At 44.3% G+C, this 10,493-nt stretch overlaps 1 protein-coding gene across 1 annotated transcript; it reads left to right on the forward strand.

The window, feature by feature from the left end:
• Positions 1–6,094: 6,094 nt before the first annotated feature.
• Positions 6,095–6,601, forward strand: LOC135210467 (uncharacterized). The gene has a single exon (XM_064243360.1). The coding sequence runs from the start codon at positions 6,095–6,097 to the stop codon at positions 6,599–6,601; it is 507 nt and encodes a 168-aa protein (XP_064099430.1).
• The last annotated feature ends 3,892 nt before the right edge of the window (positions 6,602–10,493 follow it).

Genomic DNA, 10,493 nt, shown 5'->3' on the forward strand with positions numbered 1-10,493 from the left:
ACTGGAAGTGTTTGTTTAAACTTTTTAGCATTGGCGTCCCTTGGGGCATTGGCCAGGAAAACTCTCGATCCAGAGTTTTTAGGAACTGAGGTTCTGAACAGCATTTTGTCCTGCATGGATAAGGCAGTCAGGGATGGATCGGGGGAGTTAGCTTCTCTCTTCGGAGCAGGAGTCTTGAAGAAGTGAGCGGTTTATAGCTCTTTTCTGACGAAATCCGTATCCCCTGTCCAGAGGGCGTCCTTACTTTACGCCCCTCTTTCCAGCCAATTGTTCCCTATCAAGTTGGTGAAGGATATTTCTCACTCCCTGACAGAGAAGGCGACTCAGGATCTGTTAGTGCAGTCTGCACGGAAGGCGAGACCAGCGGCTTCCTCTGTCAGGAAGGAGAGTCTGCCCACTCAAGCGCCCTTTCGAGGGGGCCCTTCTCTCAGAACCTCTTTCAGAGGAAGAAGACCGCAAAAGCGTGGTAGGTCCTCTATCAGGCCCTTCAAGAGGGCTAAATAGGATCCTAGTCCTCCAGACGTCAGTAGGTGCCAGACTTCTCAATTTTGCAGAAGCCTGGGCACAGAGAGGAGCGGACAACTGGTCCCTCTCTATTTTGAGAAGGGATATCTCATCCCCTTCAAGGAAAGGCGCCCTTGACTTCAACTCCAAGGGAACTTTCAGCCAGATACAAAGACCCCGTTCTGCGGCGAACCCTTCTTCTAATGGTGACCAAATGCTGGAGAAGGAGGCCATAGAACCAGTTCAGGATCCCCACTCCCAAGGATTCTACAATCGCCTGTTCCTCGTGCCGAAAGCCTCGGGGGGGGTGGGGGGGGGTGGAGACCTGTTCTGGACGTAAGCGTCTTGAATCGCTTTGTGGAGAAGAGGAAGTTCTCCATGGAGAAAACTTCTTCGGTTCTCGCTGCTCTTCGTCCGGGAGATTGGATGGTTTCCCTGGACCTTCAGGACGCGTACTTCCACGTACCGATTCATCATTCCTCAAGGAAGTATCTGAGGTTCATGGTACAAGGGAAGATCTTCCAGTTCAGGGCTTTGTGCTTCGGCCTTTCGATGGCTCCACAAGTATTCACGGGGCTCATGAAAAATGTAGCCAGGTGGTTACATCTGAAAGGGCAAGAATATCTCTTTATCTGGACGACTGGCTTATTCGGGCCGAGTCGGAGATTCGATGTCTGGAGGACTTACGTACAACCTTAATGATGACCCAGTCACTTGGACTACTGGTAAACCTCGAGAAGTCCCAGATGGTCCCCAGCCAGAACCTTGTGTATCTGGGGATTCGGATGGATTCTCAGGGTTTTCGTGCATTTCCATCCCCGGAAAGACTCGAACGGGTATGGAAAAAGTGACAGCCTTCTTTGAGAAAGAGCGAAGCTCCGCGAGGGAATGGCTGAGTCTGCTGGGGGACACTTTCCTTGCTGGAACAGTTCTTCTCTCTAGGAAGGCTTCACTTGAGACCCCTGCAATTTTACCTGAAGATGTAGGATCAAAAGTCAGGAGACCTGGCAGACTCCTTCCCTATCCTAGAAGGGGTAAAAGAGGAGCTGAGTTGGTGGTTACCTCCACTCAGATTGAACAAAGGCTTGTCTCTTCTGAAGCCAAACCCGCACCTAGTGCTGTTCTCAGACGCGTCAGAGTCGGGATGGGGAGCAACAGTAGGGGCAAAGGAGTGTCAGGCACCTGGAAGGGGGACCAGGTGAACTGGCACATCAACGTGAAGGAGCTATATGCAGTCTTTCTGGCCCTAAAGTAGTTCGAGTCAGAAGTCAGAGGCGCGGTGGTCCAAGTCAATTCGGACAACACCACGGCTCTGGCATACATCAGAAAACAAGGAGGGACACATTCCTTCTCCCTGTATGAGACAGCAAGAAACCTGCTTCTATGGGCGGAGGAGAGAGAGATTATGCTTCTCACCAGATTCGTTCAGGGAGAGAAGAATGTTGAGCAGGAGAAACCAAGTCCTCGCAACAGAATGGACTCTCCATCAAGACGTTTGTCAGAGGTTGTGGAAACTTTGGGGCAGACCACACCTAGACCTTTTTGCCACGGATCGAAACAAGAGGCTGGACAACTTTTGCTCCTCCATAGCGGATCCGAGAGCAATAGCAATAGACGCTCTCCTCTTAGACTTGTCAGGGATAGATGGTTACGCATTTCCCCCATTCAAGCTTGTGGGGGAAGTAGTGAGAAAGTTCGTTTCCTCTTCAGGAACGAAACTTATCTGGTTCACTCCTTTTTGGCCCGCTCAAGAATGGTTCAACGATGTACTGGAATGGACGGTGGACTTCCCCAGATCTCTTCCACTCAGGAGAGATCTGCTCAGACAACCCCACTTCGAGAGGTTTCACAAAAACCTCCCCGCTCTCTGCCTGACTGCCTTCAGACTATCGAGAGACTCGTCAGAGCGAGAGGCTTTTCGCGCAAAGCTGCTAGCGCGATCGCCAGAGCCCGCAGGTCTTCAACCTTGCGAGTATACCAATCGAAGTGGGAAGTTTTTTGGAAATGGTGCAGGTTGAAGAAGCTATCCTCATCCAATACCTCTGTGACCATTATTGCTGACTTCCTTCTCTTTTTAAGAGAAGAATGTAATTTAGCCGTGTCTACGATTAAGGGCTATCGTAGTATGCTATCCGCTGTCTTCAGGAACAGGGACCTGAAGATCGTGGAAGATAAAGACCTGCATGACCTCATCAGATCTTTTGAGACCTCTAAGAGAAAGTGCTCTCAACCTCCTAGCTTGAACTTGGATGTAGTTCTCAAGTTCTTGATATCAAGCAAGTTCGAACCTCCTCATCAGGCATCGTTCAGGGACCTGACTAGGAAGTCAATTTTTCTCGTGGCTCTCGCGACTGCTAAGAGAGTTAGCGAGTTACAAGCTCTGGACGCTAGAGTAGGGTTTAAAGGCGACTCAGCTATCTGCTCCTTTTTAAACCTTTATTCCTAGCAAAATATGAGAATCCCTCGAAACCCTGGCCTAGAAGTTTTGAGGTCAAAGGACTCTCACCCTTAGTGGGGAGGAGATAGAAAGGTCCCTATGCCCTGTCAGGACCCTTAAATTTTACCTGCAAAGGAAAAAGAAACTTAAGGGCAGTCTTGAGTCTCTTTGGTGTTCGGTCAGGGACCCTAAAAGGCCCATCTCTAAGAATGCTCTGGCGTTCTTTATGAGAAGCGTCATAACGGAGGTGCATGCGACGTGCAATGACAAACAGTTTCAGCAACTTAGAGTGAAAGCGCATGAAGTAAGGGCCGTTGCGACATCTCTGGCGTTTCAGAAGAACATGTCTCTGAAAGATATTCTGGCCGCTACTTACTGGAGATGCAACTCTGTGTTTGCATCTCACTACTTGAGAGACGTAAGAGTAACTTAAGATAAGTGCTTCTCGCTGGGGCCCTACGTATCTGCGGATTCGGTGCTGGGACAGGGAGCTGAGACTAATCCTTGCTAGTTTAGTTTAGTTTTTTAGATTTTGGTGGTGTGTTTTTATGCTTGTTTGAAAGAAGGTTAGGTGGTAACTTCTTTCAATCGTAGTTCTAACTCGGGTTAGATGGTCAGGTGGTCGGGATTGGTTTTTGTGCTCCTTGATAGTGCCAGAGGCAAAGGCTTTGTCATGTAAGTGGGCTAGTCCCCATTGACAAAGATCCTAATAAGGTTCTGTCGCGTAAGCGGGTAAGCCCCCATTGACAAGATCCAGAAGAGCTCTCAGTCATAGGTCACTACCTCGCTGAGGCTCTTGAGGCAAAGCAGACTCATAGACAGTATCCATGAAGTCTTCTGCCCAATGAGGTAAGAACCAAGGTATTTGACCTACAACATGTGCCAGCTTACCCAGTCTAAATCCCAGCGCTACACAAGAATTTGTTCCCAGAAATTCTTCAGAGACTGTTACTAACACTCATGCACCTCCGGCCAACGCTTCGAATGCCACGTCATCAATGTTTCCAAATCAAGAACAGTATATGTATCCGCCTGTAAATACACCTGTGAACAGTAACTTTGGTGCACCCTATCCACTGCCTAATTCACTTCCAGTTAACATCATACAGCAGCAAATTAGTGGTATCGCCACAGCTCTAGCTTTGCCTGCACCGGAAGTTCCCAAGTTTACCGGTGATCTTCTGGAATACAGTGACTTCATACTGGCGTTTGACACCAGGATCTCCTCTAGAACAACCAGTAGCAGTGACAGACTTTACTACCTTCTACAGCATACCGACGGTGAACCTAAGGACCTCATCAGCAGCTGTATATACATGCAGGCAGACCAAGGCTATAGTCAGGCAAGACAGTTGCTACAACAAGAGTATGGTGATCCTTATAAAGTATCCCTGGCATACTTGAAACAACTAAACGAGTGGAAGCCGATAAAACCAGACGAAGGGAAATGTCTGAAAAGATATTCGCATTACTTGCTAAAATGCTTCAGCGCCATGCAAACACTTACTCACCTAGCTGTTCTTGATCATGCACCGAACCTGCAGGTGGTGGTCCAGAAATTGCCAAGTTATCAACAGAATAAATGGCGCGGAAAAAGCCACAAACCGCAGACTCCTTGAGAACAGGTCTTCGTGCTTTGGTGACATTGTCTAGTTTGTTATTAACGCTGCAGAGTGTGTCAATGACCCAGTGTTCGGCAAAGAAGCAATGCATAGAGAACTGAATTCTAGTAAACCATCAAAAGGGAAACCAACAGAGTCTGCATTTGCTATGCAAGTTAATCATGAGAGCCAAAGTAGAACTCGTGGTTTTGGGTCACCCTCCTGTTTTTACTGCGGCAAAAATCATGATCTGGATAACTCTGCAGATTGAAGGCAGAAATCTCTCGAAGAGAAAAGAAAGTTTATTATAGGGCAGCATAGATACTTCAGTTGCTACGGTCTGAATCCTACATCGAAGGGGTGCATGAACAAGCGAAAATGTCACAAATGTGGCAAAGGTCATCCTACGGCATGCATATAGATGGCTTCAAACTACCTGGAGGTCAGACTACTCTGACAGATCTTCATATTCTCAAAACCGTACAGAGGAATCCAGCCAAAACCTCCAGATAAAGCTACCAGCAACGTTATTTCTATGGTTGCAAGCTTCGGTGTTCAAACAAATCTGCGTCTGAAAAACTATGCATGGGGAGAGCATCAGTCAAAAGCTACCTTGTCCAGGATCTCGTCGTCAGTGATATAAACGGCCAGAATGGTATACTGCTTCCAAAAACGTATTCCAGACAAGAAATTCCAGTGAGCCATGATCAAATACCACGTCCAGAACTGTTACGACACTGGCCATATCTTCACGACGTGGCAAAATCGATTCCTGAAGTAATGCCAGAAATAGACATCGGTCTACTGATTGGCAGTAATTGCCCACTAGCAATGGAGCCTCTGAAAATCATATCAACAGACGGTAAAGGCCATTCGCTCTGCAGTATTGTCACGGATGGACAGTCAGCTCCCCGGTAGAAGACAACAGCGTAACGTCTACACATCGAGTAAACAGTAATCGCATTGTGACTGAGGACATTGAGCAGGCTACTGAAATTCTCTCCCCAAACAGAATACTGAATATTCTGGAAAGTTACTTTATTGATAGCCGGGTAGCAAGGTATCCTGGAGAGAAAGGATTGTCTCCAGAGGATACTACATTCATGAAGAAGGCCGAAAGCAATGTCGTGTTCAAAGACGGTCACTTTGAGATCCCTCTCCCTTTCTGGAATCAGAACTTAATGGTGCCAAATAATAAGATCCTTGCAATCAAACGAGCACTCTATCAAAAGAAGAAAATGTGCAAAGGATCCCAAGTACCACTCCGACTACATCAACTTCATTGACAAAATATACTCCAGAATGACTATGCTGAACGTATCCCAGACTCCCTGCTCACAGCCAAATCTGGACATGTGGGTACCTGCCACATCATGGACTGTACAATCAAAGAAAACCGGATAAAATTAGTGGTGGTGACTGTAGTGCTAAATTCAATTGAATATCCCTTAAACGATCAGTTGCTGCAAGGGCCTGATCTCACCAATTCTCTGATAGTGTTCTAACCAGATTCAGAGAACACCAGGTAGCCTTCACTTGTGACGTGGAGTCTATGTTCTACCAAGTGAAAGTACCCAAACACCAATACAACCATCTCAGATTCCTCTGGTGGCCAAACGGTGACATATCAAAAGAACTCGAAGAGTACTGGATGAAAGTACACCTGTTTGGCGTAGTGAGCTCACCAAGTATCGCCAACTACGCACTTAGACGCATCGCAGATGAAGAAAACAACTTAAGTTCAGAAGTCGCCCATACAATTAAGCGGAACTTCTACTTCGATGACTGTGTAAAGTCTGTACCGAACGCCACCGAAGCCAGTTCTCTGATTGCTGAACTGACTGCCGCCTGCGGGGGCTGTGGATTCAAACTGTGTAAATATACTAGTAATGACGTCTCTGTCCTAAACACATCCCAGCTGACAATCGATCCAAAGAGGTTAAAGACAAGAGACATCAATTATGACCCACTGCCTACCGAGCACGCCCTCGGAATAACTTTGGGTCGTCGAAACAGACACATTTTGGCTTCTCAGTGTTGTTGCCAGACAAACCGCTGACAAGAAGAGGCATTCTCTCCATAGTATCATCCATCTATGACCCCCTTGGTTTCGCTGCTCCATTTGTGCTGCTGGCAAAGCAAATACTGCAAGACCTCTGCAAAGAAACCACTCTCACCTGGGATGACGAAGTGCCTGATGATCACCAGTGACGTTCAAACAATGGATTAGCAAAGCCCCGAACCTTCAGAAGATAACAATCCCGAGGTGTCTAAAGTTACCACAGCAAACAAAAGATACGGTGTTATTTATGCACGTTTTCTCAGATGCCAGTACATCTGGGTATGGCGCTGTTGCATACCTAACCTCAAACGAGGGTGGATGTTCGAAAACTTCATTTCTCATCAGAAAAGCAAGGGTTGCTCCATTGAAAGCAACATCTATCCCACGGCTTGAACTCACAGCGGCCGCTGTAGCTGTAAATTTAGGACAGAAAATGACCCTTCAGCTTGATCTCCATCTCAACGAAATCTGCTATTACACAGATTCAACAAACAGTCCTTATTACATCGGAGCTGAGAGAAAGCGTTTCCAGTGTTTGTGGCCAACAGAGTCCGTCAAATAAGAGACTTCAGCAACGCTAACCAGTGGAAGTATGTTAGCACTGATTTGAACCCAGCAGACGTTGCATCACGTGGAGTAGGTTCTGTGATATTGTCAGACATGACTCATTGGCTGGAAGGTCCGGATTTCTTGAATATGCCAGCTTCAGAATGCCCTGCAAAGATGCAGAAGAAGGCTCACCGTTAATGTCTTTAATCACCCATTTCTCCAGGTGGGAGAGACTGAAGAGAGCAGTAGCAGTATTCATAGCATTTTTGGCTTTCTTACGAAACAAAGAACAAACTATAAATTTAAGGACCGCACAGATTATGCAAAAGGCTGAAAAGGCAATCGTTTGCTTTATACAAAAGATCACCTTTGGAAACGAGGTCGAGAATCTCAAGAAAACAACCACGAAAGAAGACAAGAGAGAACACTCACTACCAAAAACAAGTACGATATTCCGTCTCGACCCAGTGCTCATCGACGGAACTCTGCGAGTGGGAGGACGCCTCTCGAAAGCCGCAATGGACTCTTTACGTGAAACATCCAAGCTGACTGCCACAACATTCCGCACGTCACTACTCCTAATCGTACAAGATGCTCATGGAAAGTCCGGCCACGCTGGTAGAAATCCACACCATTGCAGCAATTAGAGAACGCTTTTGGATTGTTTCAATCAACTCTGCTGTCCGACGTCAACTCCACTGCATAACGTGCAGAAAAATGAGAAAGCCATGCCAAGAGGAAAAAATGTCCGACTTACCTCAAGATCGTCTCGAGCCAGCTCCACCATTTACATTCACAGGCGTAGACTTCTTCGGGCCGTTTATTATAAAAGAGGGCCGCAAGGAGCTCAAACGTTACAGCGTCATATTCACCTGTCTTGTCAGTCGCTCCATTCATCTGGAAGCTGCTAACAGTCTCGAAACAGATTCCTTTATTCACTGCCTGCAACGCTTCATAGCCGCAGAGGTACGGTACAAGAAATCCGATGCAACAACGGGACCAACTTCATCGGAACACGGAATGAGCTGAACAAGGCTTGGTCAGATCTGAACCAAAACAGAATCCAAAACAAACTACTGTACATGAATATCGACTGGAAACTCAACCCACTTATGGCATCGCACATGGGCGGCGTATGGGAGTGCCAGATCCGTACCATTCGGAAAGTTCTATCTGCGCTATTCTACGACCACGGGACTCGCCTCGATGACGAATCATTCCGCACGCTTCTCTGCGAGGTAGAATATATTGTGAACTCAAGACCGATCATGACCTGTCTGATGATCCTGACGACATGGAACCACTAAGTCCGAGTCAGATCCTCCACATGAAGTCACCCAAGAGGTTAATACCGGGACCTTCGCAACCAGAATATGTGTACTCAAGAAAAAGGTGGCATAGAGTACAACATTTGTCGGACTTGTTCTGGAGCAGATGGAAAAGGGAGTACATAGTCAGCCTGCAGCAACGCCCCAAATGGAACAAACAACAACGAAATACACGGGAAGGTGACATCATGCTCCTGAAAGACGAGAACACGCCAAGACTTCACTGGCCACTAGCACGTGTAACAGAGGTACTGCCAGACTCCAGAGGTGTTGTGAGAAGTGTCAAACTTCGAACCCAATCTTCTGAACTGCACAGACCAGTGAGCAAGCTCATACTCTTACTTCCAAAAGAAGATCAAGTGTTATAGATATTATCCAGAGACACTATATGACATTGATATTTCTAGTTCATATCTGTTTGTCAAACTCATTTTTATTTTGTTGTGTTTATCGTTTTAATGTTCGTTCTTTAAGCTTGTTTTATTCATGTTCTATTCACGTATTGTAGTATGAAATGAAATATTAGTTGTGCATCCTATATTTTTTTGTAAATCATACGATTTAGAGGTCGAGTAATGTTGATGCCCAACGATTAACTGTAAATAATGTTTGTGTTGTCTAGTTATCGCGATGGTTAATGTTAAGGTTTGCTCGGCCATATGAATTGTTTACTTGGTGTTGGGTTGTTTTAGCTAATTTATGCATAGTTCTCGGTCACGTGAACTTTTTGGTAATCGACAGTGTCTTCCTATAAACAAATGAGGAAACTTATCAGTTTAAAGAGAGATTTCATACAGAACGGATATAACGAATATAACGAAAGTTGGTATTTACTGAGGAATATTTGGACCGTTTGTTATAGGAACACAATTGTAAGTAAACCCCTTTATTATATGTTTTAGAATAGCGGATTCATCTTTTCCCATTTGTAAGCCTACATGTTATATAACGTATGCCTTTATATGAGCCTTAATTATATTGACTTTGTGTATTAGCTTTTTGTAATTAGCCGTTATACATGCATAATTTACTTAATTAAGCTTTGCATATTGTTTCTATCAGTCTTAGTTATTTAACTTAATAATTTTGTATAAATTAGCATATTATTCATACGTTGATTTCTTTTTCATTTATCCATAGTAATTGAACCACATCACATCACTTCAAGTTATGCTACATACGTCAAGTCTACATGTATAAACGCCTAACAATATAACCATATCGATGTTAACGTCATGGATCTAATAAAGAACTATATGTGCGTATCAAAATTGTGTTTCTCCATGCATTAACAATATTTATATAGTATATATATAGGATATATTATATATATAAGATATATTATATATATATCTATATATATATATATATATATATATATATATATATATATATATATATATATATATTATATTGTTAATGCATGGAGAAACACAATTTTGATTACGCACATATAGTTCTTTATTAGATCCATGACGTTAATTAGTGATAATTTTAGAGATACGGCCCTAAGAAAAATGGCAAATTAGTGAAATTTTCCCTGTGGACATGTTTTCAAGAACGTCGTTCCGGCTTACGACGATTTCGGGTTACAATGCGTCTTAAGAACGGAAACCCCGTCGTAACCCGGGACTGCCTGTATATATGTATGTATATATATATATATATATATAATATATATATATATATATATAATATATATATATATCTATATATATATATATATATATATATATACACATACATTATATACAGGTCACAGTAGGGTTTACGAGGGTTTCCGTTCTTAAGACGCATTGTAACCCGAAAATCGTCGTAAGCCGGAACGACGTTCTTGAAAACATGTCCACAGGGAAAATTTCACTAATTTGCCATTTTTCTTAGGGCCGTATCTCTAAAATTATCACTAATTTACTTTTTTATACATTCAACTTACCTGTCAGAATATACTTAGCTATTGACCTCTGTCGCGCCGACAGAATTTCGGATTTCGCGCATACGCTGCAGGTAGG

This window comes from Macrobrachium nipponense, chromosome 39 (genome assembly GCF_015104395.2).
Source record: "Macrobrachium nipponense isolate FS-2020 chromosome 39, ASM1510439v2, whole genome shotgun sequence".
NCBI classification, from domain to species: domain Eukaryota; kingdom Metazoa; phylum Arthropoda; class Malacostraca; order Decapoda; family Palaemonidae; genus Macrobrachium; species Macrobrachium nipponense.

Excerpts from the sequence above, each read along its gene's own strand:
- LOC135210467 (XM_064243360.1), top strand. The coding sequence starts at position 6,095 with ATGTTCTACCAAGTGAAAGTACCCAAACACCAATACAACCATCTCAGA.